This window comes from Etheostoma cragini, chromosome 1 (genome assembly GCF_013103735.1).
Source record: "Etheostoma cragini isolate CJK2018 chromosome 1, CSU_Ecrag_1.0, whole genome shotgun sequence".
NCBI classification, from domain to species: Eukaryota; Metazoa; Chordata; class Actinopteri; order Perciformes; family Percidae; genus Etheostoma; species Etheostoma cragini.
The window spans coordinates 16,289,861-16,314,322 of record NC_048407.1 but is presented as its reverse complement, the minus strand read 5'-3'; the positions used below and the strand labels follow the sequence as shown (position 1 = coordinate 16,314,322).

The window sequence follows — 24,462 nt, the reverse complement described above, 5'->3', positions numbered from 1 at the left end:
GTGTTTCCCTCTCCAAATCATGTCCAATCAGTTGAATTTACTACAGGTGGACCTCAATCAGGGCAGGGAAATATCTCAAAGATGATTAAGAGAAGTGGAAGGAACCTATGCTAAATTTCAAGTGTCATAGCAAAGGGTTTGAATACTTAGGTTAGTGCTTTTTTTCTTTTTAAAACATTTCTAAATTCTTCTAAAACCTTGTTTTTACTTTGTTATTGTAAGATATTGAGTGTAGATTAGATAAAATTGAGAAAAAATTAGGTTTTCAACAAAGGCTGTAACATAGTAACTAGTCAAAATGGTGAAGGGTTCAGAATGCTTCCTGAATGCAATGTATAAATGTGCATGTATGAAGTGTGAAGGTCTTCTTTAATAATGAACAATACACACAAAAAATAAAATATTTACATTTATTTTGTAGATGCCGGTAAAGTCTGAATTTATATATATATATATATATATATATATATATATGTATGTATATGTATATGTGTCATTCAAAGTCTTCACCTCCAAACAATTTGATTACAGAATATAGTGTGGTACAGTTTGTTTTGTTGAGTGATATTGTTTTCCAAAAAAATGAACAGATACTGGAATGGCGGATTTGCGATCAAAAACGAAAAACAAACTAAATCAATATCAAAGCAAATTTACCTTATAAAAGAATCACTTATATATAAAAAAAGAAATACATGACAATTTTGTTTAATATCTCAGACTCGTTGTTTGCATCATTGCTGAGCAATCCACGTCTGAGGATAAACAAAACCAGACGCGGACAATCATTTAAACATTCTGTTTGCCTTGAAGCACGCACAGCTCCGCGCCTCATGGCCGATCACGTCAACTTGCAATTTTACTTTCATCTGCTTTTCCCGAGCTAACCACAAAACTTTGCAATGAGCCATTATGTCAGATGTGTCCAAATGATCCTCCATAAAATCTAAGGCACATTAGATTAGAGGCCAATGTTTTTCTATAGCATTTATTTTTCCATGGCACACTTTACATCTCGTCCTGGACTAAAATCTTTTCAAATGTGTCCAGAAGAAAAACCCCAGAGCGGGGATCTGGGTCCCTGACTGGTGGTGAATCACGCAGGTCTTCTCTCTGTTTCCACCTTAACGTGGGTCATACATGTTGGCCAGTTTTTGAAAGCGTGGTCCCCAGTTGTTGAGGTAGTCATAGTCTTGGTCTTCATCCGAGCTGCCTGAAGCAATGGAGCTGAGACTGCCTGCCAGTGAGCCCTCGCCCTCATAGTCATAGATCAGGGCTGTGTCGTACGGGGGCACGTTGGGATCGTTGTCGGCAGCCTCCAGGCCCTGAGGGAAGACAAATTACAAGGTTTTTAAGTTGACATGGGTAAAGCAATATTCCTGGGAGTGCTGGGAGTTTTTATTGTAAATAGACATAATCACAAAGGCTTTATACAACCTTTTTACATATGCAACAGTTTTGTTTGCCTCTAAGTACAAGTATATTCACATATATGTCAGAATAGTTTGACTTATAGCTGGAAAAATAAGCCTTTAGTGTCTTTCTAAACTGGTTATCATTAAAACTATAGGCAAGTTTTATCGTTAGATCTAAACAAAGCTTTAACAGCATCAGAAAACATGCAAACCCTAGATTTACATATTCTGTGATACTGTCTATCAGACCTGTTAATAACTTTGAGAGGTATAGTAAATTCCCTGGTGTGTAAACCCTTGAATATAACTATTGTAACTAATATTCATTTTTTATGAAAATTTATGAGATAAAACAGGGTCATGGTAGAAGGCTCTCACATCATTGATGTAGTCCTCGATGTCAGTGGGATCCGCTGTAGGCCTCCGTGGGTAGATAGGTGAGGGCAGGTTATGCGGGGCATCCTTCCTCAGGGGCTGCTTGCCTCGGGGAACACCAGACCCAGGATAGTAGGACCCGGGGGTCGAAGGGGCATCGTGGGGATTCCACAGCAGGTCAATGTTAAAGGCGTTCTGCAAGGTGAGAGGAAGAAGCTACAGATTGACTCTGTGTGTACTTTAAGAATACAGTGATAATATGTATAAACTGGATCACAGGCTCGCTCACTTGTGAACTGTGCAGCAGCCTTACCTCATCCTCCTCACCCCCGCCTTGCTCATCATAGTTAAAAACATTGTCACGGATGTCATCTTCTGATTCCCCGACAAGCAGACCGGTTCCTTTCTTGATGTGGTGGCGTCTCCCACAGGAGGTCACGGCCACAGCCAGGAGGAGCAGCACTGCAATCAAATGGAGGGAAACCATGAAGATTTAACGGATGAGTGTGTATCCAGTTATTAGGGCTGTGACTAACAATTATTTTTATTATCGACAGCCATTAAATTTGGTAATTTATCATTTTGTAAATAATTATAAAATCTCGGAAAATAGTGAAAAATGTCTGTTCGGGTCTTTAGCAATCCAAATTTACATCCACAAAAGTCTTGTTTTGTCCAAACAACAATCAATAACCCTAACATATTAAATTTAAAATAACATTTTACAAATTTTTATAAAAGCAAAATATTGTCATATTTCACATGTTGAAAACTATTTTCTAATAGAATTCACCATTTGTAGTTTTTGCTTTAAAAATGACCTAAACACTTAAATGATTATCAAAATAGTTTTTCTGTGAATCGACTAATTGTTACAGCTCTATCTGTTTTGTTTGTCACTTAGATGACACAAATTAAATGTTTGTGATTGTTGATATGCTTAACTTAAAAAAAAGCACATCTTCATGAGTCATCTAATTCAATTTGCAATATCTTAAACTAGGGTCGTGTTTGCTTTATTCTTGTTGCAAAAAACAACAACCCATAATGTTATCATTCAAGATGAGGCTTACGTAGCAGGAGTGCAATACTGGCCATGATGATGATGAGAGCGATGAAGCCGATTCCCACACTGGAGCCTAGGACAGCCACCGCCTCAGACTTACAATCTCCAAAGGAGTCACAGAGACACACGGTGACATTGACCTGAGCATAAGTGCTCAGAACTGGGCTGCCAGAGTCTGCTACAAACACTGTGACCACATACTCTCCCGCCTCCAGTTCTAGGAGGGACTGAAGCACAGCATGAGTATCTGAAGAAGGAAGGGAAATGGAGGAAGGTTAGGAGATTCATGGAAACACCTCTCACTCCATTCTAAACCCTGATATTCTCTCCTTACGATTGACTTGAATAACAGTCCAGTTGATGGACAGATCGTCAGGCATCTCAAAGGTGAAGGGTGCAGCGTGCGGAGGAAGGTCTTTATCCACAGCAGTCACAATCAGACCAGAACTCCTGTGGCCTGCATCCCCACAGACTGTGCCACTCAGAGGGAAGAGCTGAGGGGGGAAGTCGTTGGTCTCCTTCAGTGTGATGGCCACTGTGGCCGTGGTCGACACACCACCTGCATCTATGCAGGAGAACAGAAATACACAGCAATGTCACATAAGGCAAGGCAATTTATTTACATAGATAAATTACGACACAAAGGCAATTTAAAGTGCATTACATAAGCAAAAACAGACAAAGCAAAAAATACAGAGAAAGTTAAAGGTCATAAAAGACAGCAACAAACAACAATACAACATTAAGTTACAATAGCTAATTTAAAAGTAATAACCTCCTCACAACGCTCATCTGTCAATGTGCAAACAATTCAATTAATCTTTTTCTTAAAAGAGGCGTAAAATCCATCATGTGCGTTAAGGGTAGACAAACTGACCTGTAACCTTGACTACAGCATTGTAGATATTGTTTCTAACATTTGGTGATTGCATGTTAAAGGTTCTCTTGGCAGTAATGTCTCCTGTAGCTCTGTTGATGTCCAGCCACCTCTCAGGATCTCTACTGATCTCATACCTGCACAGAGAGCAGAGAAAACGTTACAGAAAAACATATCTTATTAGTTTACTTGGATTCTTAAAAACACAAAAATTGTCCTCTTGTTTTGTCCATAGTTATAGTCTGTGACCGTACCTCAGGTCAGAGTTATCAGGGTCGAAGGCGATGTTGCTCTTCAGTAAAGTCCCAGGAACTACAGACTCAGGGACCACTATCTGTATGGGGTCCTCCCTGAAATGAGGAGCTTCATTCTCGTTCACGACAGTCACCACCACTGTAGCGGTGCTCATCGGAAGGTTGGGAGCCTTGTTGCTCAGAGGATTGACATTTTCCACCGTCAGAATCAGGGAATACTCATCCATTGCTTCATAATCCAGAGGCTGTATGAAAAAACAGAGCAGAAAACGCTTGTGGAAGGGAAACTTTGCACTGCACTGTGGTTGGATAATAAAGAATGAATCATAATGCTTTATGTATAACAAAGGCTCAAATTTCAGTCATTTAACGACCTACATAAAATAGGAAAAGTCAAATAAGCATTTGTTGTTTTAGTAACTTCAACTGTAAATCTCAACCACTAGAGGGAGTTGTTGAGTTGTGGCAAAGGGCCTCAATGCACATTTTAACTATAAAGGGCAATGCCACCCATTTTAAAAATTCAAATTATTCCTGCGCCCCAGAAACAGATCACTCAACACTTGTGAACGCACGCTGTTTTTCTGTTAGATAGAACATAGTAAATGTATGTATTTCAAAGAAATATCACTGGCATGTAAAGCTGAGGTATATCTGATTTTGGATGAATGGTGTACACTTTCAAACACTGACTGAACAGCACATAGCCCGGAGCACAGAAATAACTTGTTGTTGTCTACTAAAAACCTTGTAACACATGCGTTGGTAATGGTCATATCCTCTTTTGTGGGTTGAACAAAATTCTACATTCACGGCGACATGATGCTCAATGGTCTTTAAATTCCTAAAACTAAAACTTCCATAAAACCTTTTAACACGTCATCACTGGGTGCTAGATAAGACCCTGAGACTCCACCATACTGCACCAAGGGCAACCTGCCCAATTGGTTTATTTACATTTCAGCATACTGTTTAAGCAGTTGCACATTTTGTTCCCATCCTGTATATATTAAAATATTTGTTCTTATAATTTTATTCCTATTACTATTATTATTTCATGTATATTGTATGTATGCATATTGTATCCTAGTATTTCATTTATATTTATGTTCTTTGCTGTGTGACTGTGTATATGAATTCAGCTCTGGTGTATGTTGGCTGCTTTAACACCATAATTTTCCAGTTTTTTGGGATCAACAAATATTTATTTATCTATCTATCTATCTATCTATCTATCTATCTATCTATCTATCTATCTATCTATCTATCTATCTATCTATCTATCTAATACGTTCATAGTAAGGATTCATAGATTGACAGTAATTATTGATAAAATGGAGACCGTGTTCAGCTGATCAACTTCCAATGATTTATGTCCAATTACCTGCTATTAGTACCATTAAAAAGCAGGTTAGCTGGATGGGCAAATATATCAAATTTATTTACAGGCAAACAAATAATTCAACACATATGGAGAAAATAGTTTCAGCTATATAATGAATGATTATTGAATATCTATTTGGATTTAATAAGCACAGTGTAAATTCCTTTGCTTATAAAGTTAGCATAACTAACTTAACACTGACCAAAATATCTGTGTCAAACCTTTGGGGAAAACCTTTGACATCAGTAGGAAATAATAAATTATTCCAGCATTACCACAACCCCAACTCATTAGACAAACTACAAAACACATCATGTTCAATGTAAAACAAGAACATGAATCCTTAACTTAACTCCAAAGTTTTGACCTCGCAATTTATCAGTGTGTGAATAATTCTAATGGGTGTCATTCTTATCCATACCCTTTGTTATTAAGCTTGTTTTCATGTATGCAGTGAAGAATATTGAGAAATAATTAAAAAAAACAATGTGAAAATCAAATCATAAGGAAAAGGTGAGGAACAAAGCTGGTAGAAATCATTTGTTTCCTTATCCACATATGTTATGTGTGATGGATGCTCAACAATCACCACAACACCTCCTTCACACTCTTCCAGTTACAGCAGTTCAGCAGACTGTACCTTCACCACTGTCAGAACGCCCTCGTTGGTGGCAGGATCCGTACTGATGGCAAAGAGGCCTTCAGGGTCGTTGGAAATGAAGTATTTGCCCTCCCAGTTTCCTGTTCCACGATCATCTCTGTCTGTCACATTCACCCGCCCAATCTCATAGTCCTCCCTGTTCTCCACTGCTGTCATACTGTACTACATGGACCACACAGAAAACACAGGTCAAAAAAGTCAACATCTAACAGTTTAACTTAAGTGTTTTACATAACACCTGCAAAATATCCCTCATATGTTGACTGAGACTCACCAAGGCAGGGCTGAACTGTGGGGCGTGGTTGTTGATATCAGATATATGTATGATAGCCACACCCTCACTTGTTAGTCCCATGCCCCCCATATCAGCAACCTGCAGTTTTAATCGGAAACCTTTCACCACCTAGGACAGAATACAGCATATATTGTGAAATGAACCATACAATAGGCATCTGCAAAAATCTGCATCATAACCTGCGTTTTACCTCTCGGTCCAGGCCTACATCTCTTGTGTAGATGGCTCCTGTCTCATTGTTGATACCAAACATAGTCTTGGTAACAGCATTGGCAGGAATGCTCTCCTGGCCAGTGATGGAGTAACTCAGGAAAGCGTTTTCTGTCATTGGGTCATCTGCATCAGTGGCTGACACGGACATCACTGAGGTGCCTGTCAAAATTAGTCAAAAGCTTTGGTCAGCGGGAGAGATGAATGATATGAGCTAAGGCTGCAGACCTTAACTGAAAAAAATGTTTACTTTACAAAACATTTAACAAGTCTTAAACCGTACTGTTCGGAAAATGGAAAGACAATGTGCCTTTACAAACAAATGAACTGTTTTGAATATTTTACTTAAACCTGCAATCTACTTGGAGGCAGACAGAGGAAACAAGTTGTAAATACAACAATGACACATTTGATGTAAGTTGATTTGGCAAACTTGTTAGCAAACAGATGCTTATTACACATATATTTTCTGTCTGTCCAACTCTGGAAGGCAATATCTGACTATTTAGGTACTAAATGCTCCACTATGTTCACTATGTACTGTGTCTGTCTGCTGTTTGGTGCTAAGCAGGTATTGTACAGTCAGATTTTAGGGTGCTCCAGCTCAAAACAGCTGCTTGCTGCATCTGAAAACAATGCTAGTGAATGTGGCAAAACAAAAACAGTGAGCTGAAAGACGCTAAAATGCTCTGCAGACTGCAGAATTAGGTAATCATTGTTATGTGTCAATGACCCTATGAAACAAACAGAAGGTATGGGGGAAATGTTTTATGTATATACTGTATATACATACTATATATATACATATATACTATATATATATATAATGTATATATATAGTCTATATGTAGTTATAGATTATAGATTATTTATGTTATTATTTCATAGTCAAAGTAAATATTTAATTATGATTTACTGCAATGTTCTCTTTTGCACAATCACCATTACACACAGTCTACCATAGTTCCTTCCTATGTATGTGTGATATACTGTATGTGTGTGTATGTGTTTATTGTGTCAAGGTTGTCTAAGCTACTGGATGCCTAAAATTTCCTTTGGGAGGAATAAAGTCTCTATCTATCTATCTATCTATCTATCTATCTATCTATCTATCTATCTATCTATCTATCTATCTATCTATCTATCTATCTATCTATCTATCTATCTATACTTCAGTCAAAGCTACTTTTAAACTTTTGAAGCTACTTCAGGAAGGGCATTTATGATGGCTTTTTGGAACGTTGTGTTTCAAGAAGATAACAAAATGAAAGGTTTGTAATACATGTACCTGGGACTGAGAACTCAGAGACACTGCCACCAAACTGGCTCTGGGTAAAGGCAGGTCTGTTGTCGTTCTGATCCAGCACCACTATCTCTATGGTGGACGGATTCTCTAGTCTCTCTCCACTGGTTGACAGCGCAAAGGCTTTGAGCTACACACGCACCCACACAAAAAAAAACGCACACACACAAATATATCAGACAAATGTTAATGTCAATGAAAGCTGCAATCATGAGATTGTTGTTTTTTCCTGTTAATTACCAAAAGTCTCTTGCATTTCATGAAGGAAACATTTATATGATCTGACACTGATGTGTCAACTGTGGATATTTGTGGTATCTGTACACAACATATGATTGAAATGGCGGAAAGTGATGTGCAGGATGTCTTGTTCAACATCATAGGTTACATCACAATCATACGGTCCAAAACAGCTCTCCACCAAGACGCCCATAAAAGCCCTTGGAAACCGACCTCTGGCTGTTTGTACGGGTGTCTGAGACACTGATAAATGCTTTAAGACAAAAACATGGACCTAAGCTCTTAAACACATTGTGTAAGGTCTTACTGATTGAATTGTGGCTTGTGTGTTTAGTGCCTGTGTTTGATTGTGCTTTGAAACCCATTTCCATGGTGATTTAAAATGTCACTCCCATACAACTAGATACATAAATACATTCAATTTTATAATAATGTTTAATATGTGTTTGTCCATGTATGCTCCAATCACCAAGGCCAGCAATTCCTTGTAAGTACTCCATGGCAATAAAGGCTGATTCTGATCCAGTAGCTGCTCTCTCACCGTGAAGCTGTTGTGTCTCTCTCTGTCCAGCGGCCGCTTGCTCCTGATCACTCCTGTTTTATCATCAATCTCAAACAAATTCTTTGGCTCCTGGTCCACCCCGGGTCCCTCTAACTTGTAGATCACCTCACCTGTGAAGATTTTGTCCGATTTGATCTAGTCAAAGAGAGAGAGGAGATTAAGTTGGTGATCATCACAACCTCATGGGGAGATGGGGGGGGTGGGGGGGGGGAACACCAGATGTGAGCATGTTGACGGTTAGGGACCTTGAGACAGCAGTGTTTAAACTTAAGGAGGTCTTTGACTTATGGCAGGAAATTATATTCTTAAGTTATAAATGGAAGGAGTCTATATTTTATTCATTCTGTTTTCCCTTGTCTTTCACATATGGTCTCTGCTGCATTTTCACCACCACGTAAAAGAGGCTCTATGATTCTCCTTGTAAGGTAGGATTTGTATACTTACTGGTCGTCTGTGACAGCCTTAACACAACATTTACATTTCACATGTCTTTTTAACACTGCTCTGGGGTGTGTGTTATCATCTGTGATGAAGAATTACAATCAGCACATGGCTGTTCAACACGTTTTAACTGGATCCAGTATCCAGCATGGTCATTAGTCTACAAAAAGAATAAAACACAAGGCCCTTCTTTATTAGCAGTCTAAAAATGTATTCTTATCACATGCATTTTGTATATTTATTTATGCATTTTGTTATGCAAAACATTAGCACCTGATGTCATTACTCAAGTCACCATTTTGACCAATAGCTAAACCACTCCCTCACATAGCGATTGTCCAATCATAGTTCAGCAGCTGTAACTATGCACTGTAGAGAAGCAGCATGTTTGGTGCTATAGAGAAACTCTGTTAATAAAGAGCCATTTTTATAACATTTCCTACACCATAAAATAAAGAGTAGTATCTACTCTAATGTAAGCTTGAAACCTTATTATGTCCAGCTAAATTGCTTTGTGTTTTTTCTGTGTTAGCTTAAATGTTTGAATACATTTTTTGCACAGAACAAGGCCTGTGGATTCTGTCCCCTCATCACTTACATTGAAAGCAGATATGGAGAGATATTTTACTAATCAGTATAATTAAAGCAACCAAATTCTGTTTCAATGTACATGCGGGCCCCTGACTAGTGTTTTTACACAGACTTTAAAATCACAAACACAAACAGTAAATACCCTTTATACCAGAAATGAAACAGCCAGTTATCCACTGATGAAAGCATGCTGTGAAAAGCTATAATTTGACATGTTTACCTGGACAAGGTTTTCGGGAACCTGCTTGCTATTCTCCAGCACTCTGATTGGAGGAATGATCCAGTCCCTCTTCACTCTGACCAATCCCTTGCCTTGATTTCTCCATGGATAAAGGGCCTCAACTTCTGCAGAGCTCCACATCTGAGGGAAACGAGTATAGCATCAAACTCATGTGCCAACAACAAAAGAAAGTCCCAGGAACATTCAGATGGGGATCACATTGAGTAGATTTTTGATTCCTTACATTCTCCTTCATGGAAGAGAAATGATGTCATTATATATGTTTGCAGCTGTTTAAAACCATGCCAAGAGTCTCCCTCAGTGCTATAACATTCCCAACAGTCTGATGGAATGGCTGCATGCTAGCTGTAGGCGTTGAGGCTGTCTGTAATGTGGAATCCATGGGATTGGGATCCAGGGCAGCAGAAGGGTTGCAGGGCCACAGCTTCAGGTTTCACTCACTAATACACGTCTTTGTCACCTCACTTTGATCTGTGTGCAAATTCATCTCAGGACCAGGAAACACAAACACTCACGCTTCTTTCACAAGCCCCCATTCAGCACTTCGCTGTCTTGAACACAATCACACACAAACCAAAAATGTGAGAAACACACTTGTGCGCGCACACACACACACACACACACACACGCACGCACGCACGCACGCACACACAGCTGTCGACTTGGGATTTAGATCCTATGGTTTCCCACCCACATTCCCACTCAGACTCACAAATTCCCCTTTATGCTCAGCTCTGCACCTGACTGGGAGTTTGGGGTCACCTTACGGATCTGCTGTGCAGTAGGAATTCCACAGACACACTCATTTACAGGCTTTCTCACACACACACACACGCACACACACACACACACACACACACACACACAGGCTGATTTACATGCATGTGCATCGACCAAACACTCACCACCCACACATGAGCACATACATATCCGCAAGTTGCTTCCTTCTTTTCTGTGGGAATTCACAGCTCAAACAGAACAAAAATCAGAAAAAAATGCGTATGTGTTATAACTTGCCAAAAAGCTTTGTCTGTAATAGTTGTCTGTGTGACTTCACTCAATCATAACCAACTCACAATTAATAACCAGTTTCAGTAGATTTAAGTTATTCATAAATGCATAAGCCAAATAATGCATAGTTGATAAATATGTGAATATTTTGGGACGGCCTGTGATCCCTGTCTTGTTTCTGGGGCGGTTGATCTGACATACTCTTTGGCATGCTGCTGGACAGTGCGGGGAGGAATGGCAACCATGGCTGGCATCTGCTGGCCAAGTCAGAGGGCAAGCTAATCTTAGACATTTCTATATTCTCGACCCCCACCTATTTAACTTTTACTAGCCATCGTCATCTCTCTCACAGAGATGTTTACACTGACATTCCAGCAGTACATGTCACCCACACAAATTCATCGTTATCTACTTCCATACTCAAGTCTTGTGCATATATGAGCTCTCAAACCTTTGCTGGTATAGCACGCATTCTGCCTTGTTACTTAACCTCAACATCAATAACAGCTGCAACACAATTGTATTTCCAAGTATGGCACTTTCTAAGTTTGCCTGATTTGTGGACACTCTGGCTGTGTGGTCCCTTTTCTAACTTTGAGAACACACACACAAGTGTGAGCTTTAATTAGAGTTAATCAAGCAATTTAATTTAAGTTAATTAAACACATCACACAACTCTTCTCCAGTCCACCATGCTTTACTCACCAAATGAGCAATAGGAAGTTTAGGAGGAATGTGTTAGGGTTCACAGATTGAAATATGAAATGAGTCCATAAATATGAAGAGATGGGAGAGACTTAAGCATATGTGTGTAAAAATGAATTTGACAAATTTGATGTTGAAAGAGTTAAGAACTACCGCTTTTTATTGAGTCCACAGGCATGCTATGTGATGTATAAGTCACACAATCAATCAATGGATTGTATACAGCATAGGCAAACTTGAATCAACCTCAGACACTACTCTGATGAATGCGAGAAATCCCTAAAACAATTGGTGAATAAAGGGTCATGTTGGAGTAAAATTGTTTTAAGGAAGTTTGACGGACTAACGGGACCACCTTTAAAGTTACAGTCATACATCAACTAATATTTGGTAATGCGGAAAGCAAAGTTAGGCAGCTTTTCCAAAATATAAAACATAAAGAGTTAGTTGGGAAAGCTTACAACCACAAAGCAAAAAAAATTGTATTTAGCACACTACGTTTTCACACATATCAGTGTCTTATTCTGTCCCTTAAATCTGATCTTAAAATAACTCTGTGTTTTGGATAGTGGCCCCACTAAGTATCTGCCACTGTTATAATGCTTTTACCAGACCAAGATGCAGTAACACTAAAGAGTCATGTTACCAATTAGACCAATGACTGCTGTTTCTGACAGGCTGAACGACGACACCACACACAGATCAACTGTTTTTAGAGGTTTTTCCCAGATACCTTTACAGCTCGGCCTTTCACCTCGAGCCCTCACAGAAGTACAGCTTGTTTGGGAATGATATGCCCTCAAAGAAGAACCTTTAAGCACTCTGTTGGAGTGTTTATGAGTCCGAGAAAGTTACAATCCCACCTCTTTGATGTTGGCTTTGGAGAACGAACGTTTATTGTCACATTGCAAATAGTATTCTGGTTCATTTGAAATACTTCAAATCAAGATCTGTGCACTAAATTACCTTTCAATATGGCTTTAAAATAAAAATACATTTTTATTAATAAACGTCTTTCAACTTAGACATGGACACTTTAAAAAAACAGGTAGACGATCAATACATAATAAAGATAATACAAATATATATCGTAGTATCATAGTCATCGCACTCAGATTTTTAATCTGTCCTATTACAGTTTTTTTTTGATTGCATAAGAACTATTTTGAAAAAAATGACCCCTTTTTTAAAAGTCTACACCCGATTACCTGAAAACTTCCGACCCTTTGCAAAATGAAACACTCGTGCAAGAACTATACACTAATTTCTGTAAGTTCTGTTTGAACCAGTTACACACTGCTGTCGCTAACCTAAAACACTTTTAGCAATTCTACTTCTCAGTGCTTAGAGTACTGTAAACGCAGTACACAGTGAAAGTGCAAATATGGAGTTCACCAAACACTGCACCTGACCAATGCTGCAGACTGAGGAAAATATTGATTGATATTACTGATTTCTCTCAATGTACCCAAATCAGTCAACATGTCAACACGAAGAATCTCAACAAGACATGTCCAAGTTTTCATGCTAGTACAGTAGTGTGCAACACAGTTAGCTCAGCCAACAGACAAACATAAAATACTGTGTCCAGTACAGGTTACAATTACAGAAAAAAAAAGTGGCTGCATTTTTATAGTGCTTAATCCTAAATGGTGTGTCTACAATTAGGCAATGTGTTTGCTCAGCTGATGGCTGTGTTTCACATATGGGTGGTATGTGTACTTTGGAATTGCAAGGAAGTGACTTTATGATATACTTCTGTGTATACAAGTGTGTTTAGTGTATACCATTTTTTTTGCAAATCACTGTGTATTGTTTTGTAAAAAGTGTGAGGCTGACATTATGCTTAATAACCTGAATATATAAAACTATAAACAAATACAATATAAATGATCATTGTTCTAAGAGAATCCATAAATATCAATAGCCACACTACATTTGGTTGGTTACGTTTGGTAAAAAATACACACACAGTGGTCATAATTAAATATGACCCAGTAAGAACAGAAAAGGAGTCACAGTTGCATTAACCAAAGGTTATAAACACATAAACACAGTTTAAAATGTTAAAAGTACTGTAATTCGTCGTAACAAGAGTACAATTTACAGTACTTTTCAGACAGTTGCACTTCAAAACAGAAAGAGATGAGATATTTAGGGGGTCACATACCAGCTACACTTAAAACACACACCCACAGACATACAGACAAACAGACACGCACACACACACGGTCATGCCTTTAAACTAATTTAATTTTAGTGCATTTTAACATGGCAATGCAAATACATGTTTCAAACATTGATTGATTGAAAGAAATGGTAAGTGGTGTGAGAGATGTTTACTCCACGCAACAAATGTGGAGAAATGCAACTATGACAAATTAGAATTATAATAGTTTTTCAAAAGCGCTACATTTTATTAAAATGCTATCTGCCATCTAGTAACATATGAATGTATTGGTTAGAGTACCCCCCTGAGAGAGTCCACTGTTGTTGTGTAAAGGAGTATGAGGAGCACTGTTTGTCTCCTCTCCTGATATGTGTGAGTGGAACAGTCGTTCCAATAACTCAAGACTCTGGTCCAGCCGAGAAGTAAAGCCTGCAGCATGCCTGTCAGTCCCTTCAGCCACAGGGCAAGAGGTCACACAGGTGTCCCTCTGGTCACTTCTGTTACTGGACATTCAGCCAGTCAGTCACCAACAGTACTGGTCCCACACCCTTGCAATTTGCTAAGTCATGACTGCCTGGCATAGGCATGGACACCCTATTTATGGTGCCGCAGTGTAAGTCCCCCTCGCAGCAGATGTCCGAGCTTTGGGAATGCTGGGCAATGTTATATTAAACTAAGAATAAAAGTAGGACTCAATAAAAACGGAATTACTGTAAAAGAATTGTAAGAATCTTAAATGACAACTAAAGTGGTGGATTCAATCAATGAGAATGACATTTTATCATTTTTTCATTCAATAAAGCATAGGGAAGAATCTTCTAGATGTGATAGAGGCACACATTTACTATAATACAGGGATGATTTTTCCCTCTCCTCTACTTTCCATCATATATTCTGTTAAAGGACAATTCCGGCGCTAGGGGTAATAACACATGTGTACTGAGTCAAACGTTCTCTGTGACATGTTTTCATACTAATCAAATGTGTCTCTAGCTTTAAACACGCTACCGCAAACTGGTAGTTAGCTGCCAACGCTACCTTTAGGGGCAGATGGTAAATCGCTATTTTATAGCATTAACAAGGCTCAAAATAGCATTGTTCTTCAATGGCAGCATAATGAGGGTCCCTAAAACCAAGACATTGAGAAATTTACAGTGTACAGACAATTTATTAAAAATATATTATGAAAACAGTGGTGTTCATGTATGCATGCATGCGCCATCTTGGAAAACATTCCTGACCAGTCAAATCACAAACGCTGCCTGTGTTAAAGCTGTTACTGGTTACTGGTTGCACGGCGTGCGTACCAACTACATCAGACTGAATTTGTATATATGAATATGTGAATATGATGAAGTCTTGGGATGTAGGAACACTTAGTATATCGTTTTCAAAACAATAAAGAAACTTCAAGGGAAAAAGGGGTTTAAAGGTTAATAGAAAAAGAAGAAATTAAAAAAAAAGTCTTTACCCATTTAAAGACTACATTCTTAAACATCTCTACATGGGTTTATCAACTTATTTATTGGGGATACAAAATGGCACAATTGACAAACCTATTGTAACATTGCTGCAAGCTTTTTATTGTCAATGACCTCTAAAACAACAACTGCAACCACTTGGTTTTACATGTCTCAGTCCATAAAATGTAATAATGAAGAGGAAAGGACTTCACTATTCAGTCAACTAGTTTTAACAATCTGGAAGTTGTCTCTCTACCCTTAGCGCCCTCTGAAACTCTAGTCAGTGTAAAACAGCCTGCAGGTATGCACACCCAGCAGGACCTGTGATTCAGGCCCTAAATCCTCTGACTGATTGTTTCCGATGAGTGAGACCTCAGCACCAGCTGGCCGCTGCTACAGACTCTTGATTTGTACCCGATTTCATGGTTCAGAAATGGCCCACTCCTCTTTCCGCGAGTGGGATTACAGAGCGAGACAAATGGCATCACGTATGCATCTGGGAACAGCTGTGGCTGCTGCCCACTCCTCAACGCAACATACACCCTTTGAATTGGATTGACAGCTGCTGATAGGTTAAACAATTTTTTTGTTGTTGAAAATCAGGACAAATTTGTTTTGTTTGACTTGAAAAGAAGCCGTGTCCAAACTGTATGTGCATTTTTGTATGTGAGCTTTAAGCAACTGTTGCTTAGCATGTAGCAAATTGTCCTCTTCCAACATGGACAACAAATAGGGACTTCTGTAAAAGGTTACTATTAATGATGCAAATTTACTCATTAAAGGAATACTCCACCAACAATGTATAATTTTTATGTTTTCAGCCACTGTAGTCTTGAAAGGTGGATTTAAAAAGTTTACACCTTGTTTATTAGTGGGGGCTGGCAGCTGCGGTCAGCTTTGATTCTAAGCAGTTTCCTTGGATTCCAATGGCTTCAAAGAGTATTCAGGGATTTATTGGTAAAGTGAGTACTGTTCGAAATATTTTTAGATTTCTTCATGCTTTTTATCTGCTGTAATGTTGGAACTGCTGTTATAAACTTTTTAGAGCCTTCACTATATCACTCTCAAAAGATGAAGAATTTTGGTGGACTAGATTGGTTTATGTTGTTGTGTTGTTTCTTTATTGTTATTTTATAAAAACTACAACACAGTGATCAAACTGAAAGAGACACTTTTTGTTACTCGGGGATCTTGGGCTTGTAACACCTTTGGCATCTGAAAGTGCCATATAACCACATATTTGCCTCAGCACACAGAGCTTAAGTAGTTCTCTGATGTCTGCATCCACCCTGAAGACTGGAATCCTGCACCCTAAAGGTCTTACTTCAATGTTTACAGGTCTTTCAAGTCGTCCATAGGGTTATTTATTTGTTCACATGCAAGGCCATAAAAAAATTGATGACTGAGGTCCTGAGGATTTGACCGAAATATCTTTTGTGTAATGTCATTAGTGGTTTAGGCTTTACTGCGACAAACTGGTATTCCCATGGTTTATCCCATGTTCAAAAGAGACAACACATATATATATATATTTTTTTTCCACGATCACTTGGCCATGGCATATGAACCTGACCCACAAAAGCAGCCTAAATTCACTTCACAAGACTTTCAACCACACAGAATCTAAAAATTTACAGTAACGTTTGACAGGTCAGAGACAACGATTGAGTAGATCTGAATTATTTGTTTCTACAGCTACACAGAATCTGGAACATCTGAATTATAGAGCAAAAGGTAGCGAGACTTCCCTGAAGAATCACTGTAGGCCAACTCACTCACCCTCTCAACCTGGGCTTCATTCTTTTTCCAAACAGAGAAAGACTGATGGCGGTTGGAAGTGCTGTTGGTAATATTTCAGTTTACATTGTCATCCATTTTAGATCTAGATAATGGCGTCTGCTGACAGGGGCCACTAATGATGCACTGAGCCCTCTGCACACATCTGGAGTCTCGTCCTCCTCAAGACACTTCATCATCCTCTTTCCAACCAGGATGAAATGTTTAGATCAGCCACAACCTCTGATTACAGAGCCAGTTTTGTGCCTCTATTGATGAAAATCAGTTCATCTTTAGCTGAAGACATCACTCAAGTAAAAACGTAAACTGTATATTTGAAGAGAGGGGCAGCTGAAGGTTATTCTCTATACAAGATCACACTCTGAGGGACAAGAAGTCTTGGGCTAAAATGGGGGTAGCCTGAATCCATACAGTATGGACAGAGAGGGGGCCAGTTTCACACAGGACAGCTCAAGTGCAAGTGGACTGCCTTTACAGCAGCATGTCCAACTAACAGGTTCAATGACTTGTTATACCCATGTTTTTAGCAATCAGACAATACCTGGGGGAGAGGGTCACTACACTTGCTCTATTGCTCAGCCACCTGTGCTCTAAGGTCTTTATAGAGTCAAAAGATAAACTAAATCAACAACAGTCTATTAAACACAGAAAACAAACAATAACTCAAAATGTTCATTTTAGTTAACAGCAGCTATGAAAAGACAACTATTTTTCTTACCTGACAAAGCAGAGCACCCAGCACACACACCATCAACATGTGTACCGCCATCCTCAGTACCTGCACTCAGAAACTCAGAATGACCAGGCCTCTGATGACTGAAAGATCTGAGGCTCCTTTAGCAAGAACTGGGCTCCTACTGGATGAAAAAGGCCAAACTCTCCAACCTTGATACTTTTCCCTCTCTTTCCTTCTCTCTATCCTCTTGCTCTTGCTGTCTCTCTGTCCCTCCTTTCCTCTCCCAGTGTTTGCCTATCACAGCTCCTCCCTGTCCATAGCTGGGGTATGTCTTACTGTCGTGGGGTAAGGGGTTAGAATTTCAGCAGCGGCCCTCCCATGTACCCCAGCACATGTGCTGTCACTCACAGACCGATGAGAGAAAGAGAGACAGAAGGAGAGAGAGGGGTAGAGGGAGAGACAGAGAGAGAGAGAGAGAGAGAGAGAGGGAGGGCAGCTGTTGGTGTAGACAGAAACAGTCTTAACTGTCATGTAAGTAAGTAAACTTTTTTAAAACGACAGTGCTTTACAGAGACACAAAGAGCAAGAAAGCCAGAATAATATATACAATCTGGACAAATACAAAGTAGGACTTTATTAAATTACCAACAATCCAAATCACAAAGAGTTCACAATGATGTCAAACAGAAAAGAAAGAAACAAACAGAAGCTGAAACCAGCGAATGTTTGGCATTCTTCCTTCAAAGAAATTACATTTTTTTTTAAACAATTAAAGAAGCAGTGCATAGGATTTAGCAGTGAGGTTGCAGATTGCAACCGACTGAATACCCCTTCCCCCATCGCTACCTTTTCAAGCATGTAGTAAAACCAGAGACACCTTTTGGTAAAATCTCTGGTGGCCTTCAGGTAACGCAAAAATGAGAAAGGCCCTCTCTAGAGCCAGTGTTTTGTTTGTCTGTTCTTAAGGGACCGCTCCCTATGTAGATATGAAGGCTCAATTTAAGATAACAAAAACACAAAGATTTCTTGTTTAAGTTAATTATACACCATGAAAACATATGAATATATATATTCCATTTCTGCCAATACAATAGATCCCCCTAAACACTACACACTGGTCCTTTAATCGACAAAAAAATGGTTGGCTACAACTCTTCTGTTGATCAACTAATCAATCAATCAATCAATCAATCAATCAATCAATCAATCAATCAATCAAGCAATCTACCAATCACTCTATCTATCTGTCTATCTATCTATCTATCTATCTATCTAACTATCTATCAACTAATTGTTTCAGCTCTTGCAAAACTATTCCACAACTTACAAATACATCCAAAGCAGAACCTCTATCACTTTAGATTGATAAAAAAATGCTTTTTTGACAATAAACATTATACTTTAAAGATTTGGAAACAAATACATCTGTCTCCATTAGCCCGTAGTAATGTGTTACAACGGAACTAAAACTGCAAAACAGCCAATGACGTCAATCTTAGAACTAAATAACCACAAAAATCAATTCAACAGTTCCTTGACCGCACTCTACATCGATTTGTCTTTTGACATCTGTTGCTGCCACACTGTGAGGAAATTTAAAAAAATATATATATTTGACAGCCCCCACTAGACAGCACAACATGCTCTTGTGTCTAACGCCTTTAGTAGTTTAGCGCTTGTGTTCTTCTTAAATCCATCTTGTCCAAATCAACCTTCATGTCGTTAGGCTGCATACGTAACCTCGCTGTCTGGTGTGTCGTGCCCTCGCACATTCAGAACATTCAGCCAGAACTCTTTGATCTCCTGCTATTTTGAACACTCATGTCAAAGCAGAAGATGAAGATCTATGGTGCTCAATGGCTGATGTCAAAGCAGAGATTGCATGTCTGTTATGCTTCAAATTTGACGGAAACACTTTTTTTCAGGCAAACACCTCAGCTGCAAGAAAAGGTTGCTGTTGTTGTCCACAAGCAGAGTGAGAAAGTTAGTTTACTTTGTTGGTTATGTGTTTTTAGGAGGAAACACAAACAGAAGGAAAGATGTGCATTTTTGGATGGTGAGATCTCCTAAGCACTACTTTTCAACACCCAAGTCTGCTCAGTGGTCAATGGCCGATATGGATCTTTAGGAAGTAAACAACCACATTAGCCTCCATTTCACCACGTAGACACTACTTTACTTGTGGGACAGATGTTTATTCATGTTAAAAACCATAGAATAAACTTAAGTATCACAGTTATAAATCATAACGCAGACCTATGCTAAGGCAATGCCCTTTCTTAAATGTTGACAAAATACGTATCCGTCCAGTGATTTAGATCCAGTAAAACATTTAATGGGTTCTTCCTTGGCCCGTGCTACACCGTTTCACCAAGTTTCATTAAAATCAGGTTTGTTATTTCATTAATCCTGCTGACAAGCAGACAAAAAAAGGCATCGAAAAAATGACCTCCATAAAAGGATAACTAGGAATTAACTACACAAATGAAACTCTAAATTATGAATGTATAGGAGACAGAGATAGTGTTGATACTATGGTCTAGAAACTCTCATGTTAGAAGGTAGAGCAGTGAAATAATTAAGAGTGCATGCGAGAGCGTGCTGAGTGGGTGCCAGCATGCTTCCATGTGTTGGTGTGTCCATGAGTGTGTAAGTTCTGGTATTAAGGGGTGATTTTACAGCACCTGTCTCTGTCATTTCAGGCAGAGGCAGTTGGCGCCCTGATGTTTCCCTTCCTTCGCCCCCCACAAACACTTCCCGAACAACAGGCTCTCATACCAGAGCACATGCAGACATTTCATGTGGTGCTGGAAGGATATAGCATGTCCGTTGCGTAGTCTAGATCAATGTTTGATGTGTTACTCTTAGAAATAAAACTATGTATAAAGGTGATGCTGGAGTTTAAAAGATGAACCGAGCATTGAAAGCCTAACTAAAACATTGATGTGTTACTCTTAGAAATAAAACCATGTATAAAGGTGATGCTGGAGTTTAAAAGAACCAAGTGTTGAAAGCCTAATCAAAGCAGAGAATCTTTACAGAGAGAAGGCGCTCTGCTGCCTGCTGTTGGCAGAAATAACAGCTCACATTAACTCTGTTGTATAAACTAAGGGACAAGTAGCCTATTAAAACTAAGAGTGTATTTGTAACAGAAACTATATTCAATAATCCTGTGATGGGAATTTAATTGCTACAATACTGAATGAAATGCATACATTACCCTTTTTTGTAATTAAAATAATCCTGTTATTATTTACAGGAGAATAAATAGATTGTTTTGGCCATTTGGGAGTAGCAGAATAAACATTGCCATATTATAAGTCTTGGAATGTAACTTAAGTACTGCACCCCAAAAATGGAGGATAATAATGTAATAGGATGCCATAAACCCACCCCACTATTACTGCAATTCATCACGAATTTCTTCAGTTTTTGGATTTGTTGTTCACCATGGAGGCCTCTAATAACTCATGGTAAAACAAAATGAGTAAATGATATGCTGATAATCATTTTGAGGGTGAAGTATTCCTTCAAGTAATATTCAGAAGTACTTGCTGTGTTATATCAATACATATCAGAGAGAAATATTGTCCTTTTTTTCCCACGCCAAGCATTTATTTTCAAGTCAGGTCTAACTTTGGGATTAAGATTTTACAGTCAAAACATAGGGGCTTATTGGCTACACATTGACAAACAAATGATAATATCTAATAGATAAAATGTTTTATGAATAATTAATAACTCTGAAATGAGTGTTTCTGCATTATGAATATGTTAGTCTAAGTGGATTTTACTGATAATACCTTTCTATTTTTATTATGTTAATTTAAATTCTTGTCATCACTGAGGAATATGAGACCCAACAGAACACAAAATCACTAGTTTCAAAGGCTTGTTAGTGCAGGGTTGCAGTGAGGCGATAATAGCAAAGAAGACTTGCAGTGTTCTTTATAGTCAGGTCACTAAACAATATTCAGCTTAACATACAGGTGGCTCGGAGCCCTACTGATCAGGAAATAAGGAACCCAACATGATAGCTGTCTGGCTCACCAGGAACACAGTAACACTATTAATGATGAATATTGGAGGGGGGCAGAGGAAACCTGTACTATGGTTCCACACAATTTCACTGACAGAAATGACAGTTACAGTGGTGAACCATCTCGAAATCCACTCTCGTAAGTTCATCAATATCTACTTTAAGAAAGGTAAGGAATAATATAAGACCTCGAAATCTTATTATTTTATGTTACATTTACTATTCATTTTAGCAGCACTTAATGTGGGAAACAGTTGTTTGTTAGGATATTTCCAACGATTCTTTCCCCTTAGGACGACAAAAATCTCCTCTTTTAGGGTTAATTAGACATACAATTCTGTATTGGTCCCATATTTAGTTCAACAATACATCTTCATTTAAATACTCATTATTATTATTTATTTTATTTATTATTATATATATTATTTATTTATTGTATATTGTATTGACACATTCATGTGTCTACATGCTGTTTTGCATCTATTGATATTTGTCTGGGAACAGGTAATTCCACATTTCCACATATCTTCCATATCTTGTGTTGATAATTCCTTAATTCATGCTAGTCTTTTAATTTTGTTCAATAAGAAAATAAATAGCAAAACCCCTTCTTAAAGACAACTAAGGCAACTTGACTAATTTATTAGTTTATTTTAGGGTTATTTTTGCTTGCCTGGCTCCTAGACAGGAAGTCAATTCCAATGCCAACAAAGTATTACATGCAGCCTCCAAGTCAGTGGCTAATTAGGCCCAAACTCTAATGCCATTCAAAGTGCATTGCAAAGCACTAATATAATTTCTGCATGTATAATGAAGAAGTGAAACTGCCTTCATTAGTGTGAGGCACCGATCGGCTGCCAAAACATTTGCCAAAGTTGCATTTTTTGCACTTATATCCTATTGCATCTCATCTTTGTATTAAATTACTCACAGCCAATGTTACATCATTATTATTTAGATGGAAAATAAACAAACAAAATTATGAATACAAATGTAAAAAGTGAAGTAGCTCATATCTATCTCAATATACAAGTAGGACACGGGAGACTGATTAAGACACCTTTTTTTCAATCTGTGCATCAGTTTGTCAGTTAGACTTCTGTGTACGTATTTCTTTTGTGCCTTTTTTGATGGCAGTATTTTCCACATTTTGCAGCAAATGTTTTGACATTATACACCTGCAGAGGGCAATGTTGGACTACGTATACATTCAGCTCGGGTGGAGAGCTGGGAAACTTCTGAGACTTGAGGGTTTGGCTAATAAGAGTCTGAGGATGGAGGGCACACTATTAAGCAGATTAGCAACAGTGACTGATAATGCAACACGGAGACAGCAAAGTGCACTGTCCTAATCAAAACATCACAGACACAAAAGCCTTGCAAGATGCACCACATAGAACAATGATGATAATGGTCTCTGCATTATAGTCTGCTAATCCAATTGTTCTGTATAATGTCTCTGAATATGTATTTGCATTCAGTTCACAAATTTATAACTCTGTCAGTGAAGAAAAACAACAGCAACTCAAAAGCCTCGAACAGCACAATGTAACATTTCCAGAGGTGAGTGCGTGAGGTGCTTGGGTTACTGAGCTCTGCCTTCGCCCCAGTCAGCCTCCACCAGGGTGGGTTGCCAATTAGAGCCAACACATATGACACACTTGACTCCCCCGCTTGAACCATGGCTGGAGATAATAGGCCTCTTCCTGCAGTTAAATCAATGACATACTGTCCCAGGGTGGATGTCTGTCTGCCTCGGTACGCACGCACGCACGCACGCACGCACGCACGCACGCACTCACCAATCATTTACAATCTGACAAAAAAGACCCTGTTATTCACACTGATATAAGAAACTAGGTGTGGGAATCTTCACTGGTCTCACAATTCGATTTGATTCAATTACAATTTTCCTGTCAACAATTCAAATCAATTCAATATCACGATGCATCACGATGTGTCACCTCCTCAATACTATTATATATTGCGACACATGGTTTTCATCAACAAATTCAAGCAGTCGAATATATGAACCCCCCTTTTCATTCTATCTGATCTTAAAAAAGACACTTCCTAAGTGTACAGATGAACAGACAAAAGGCAAAAAACAAAAAAAACAGCGACCGGAAAATCAACAAGTGACATCAGTAAGCAATAATCGATTACGTTCTGTCAATGCATCGACGCAGTCGTCTTGGTCGGCATCGCAATGCATGAATTCTTTTCAAGAACCCTAGTGTACATTCAAAGCTAATCCATAAGCTAAGTGTGTTCATATATCTAGATAACCCCACAGGAGGCGTCTGGGCTGTGTGAGGGCACCTGAGTCATGGGGATTACAGACATTACAGTAATGGATATCTGCTGTGCACGGTAATAGGCAGATGCCTTGCGTAAACTTGCAGTGTTCAGGTCTGGACGTTGTTGTTTCTGACTTGCATCTTGATTCGGTTGTTAGACATTGGCTAGTGATAGGGCAAGGTCATAGCTGGCTAAGCAAAAGCATAAACATCGCATCAGTACAAATTCACAAAGCTCTGTGTGATGCAAGTGCACCTGTACAACATCATCCACTCAGTGCTGAGCTTGTAATGCTCACTTTCTCTGGAAAAATGAAAAATGAAGCAGTTCAGGGATAGAGAAGAGTGGAGGGAGGCCTTGGCATGGCTTGTTGGATGGGGGGGGG

At 38.7% G+C, this 24,462-nt stretch overlaps 1 protein-coding gene across 1 annotated transcript; it reads right to left on the bottom strand.

Annotated features, from left to right (window-relative positions):
- Positions 1 to 1,038: 1,038 nt before the first annotated feature.
- cdh15 (cadherin 15, type 1, M-cadherin (myotubule)) lies at positions 1,039 to 18,154 on the bottom strand. The gene is made up of 14 exons (XM_034881991.1): positions 17,780 to 18,154; positions 9,895 to 10,035; positions 8,622 to 8,777; positions 7,826 to 7,970; positions 6,518 to 6,699; positions 6,307 to 6,435; positions 6,012 to 6,194; positions 3,988 to 4,232; positions 3,734 to 3,870; positions 3,191 to 3,421; positions 2,864 to 3,103; positions 2,104 to 2,252; positions 1,794 to 1,985; positions 1,039 to 1,325 (listed from the first exon to the last, which is right to left on the bottom strand). Exons 1-14 carry the CDS (start codon positions 17,828 to 17,830, stop codon positions 1,125 to 1,127), a joined length of 2,382 nt encoding a protein of 793 aa, XP_034737882.1. The 5' UTR covers positions 17,831 to 18,154; the 3' UTR covers positions 1,039 to 1,124.
- Positions 18,155 to 24,462: the final 6,308 nt, after the last annotated feature.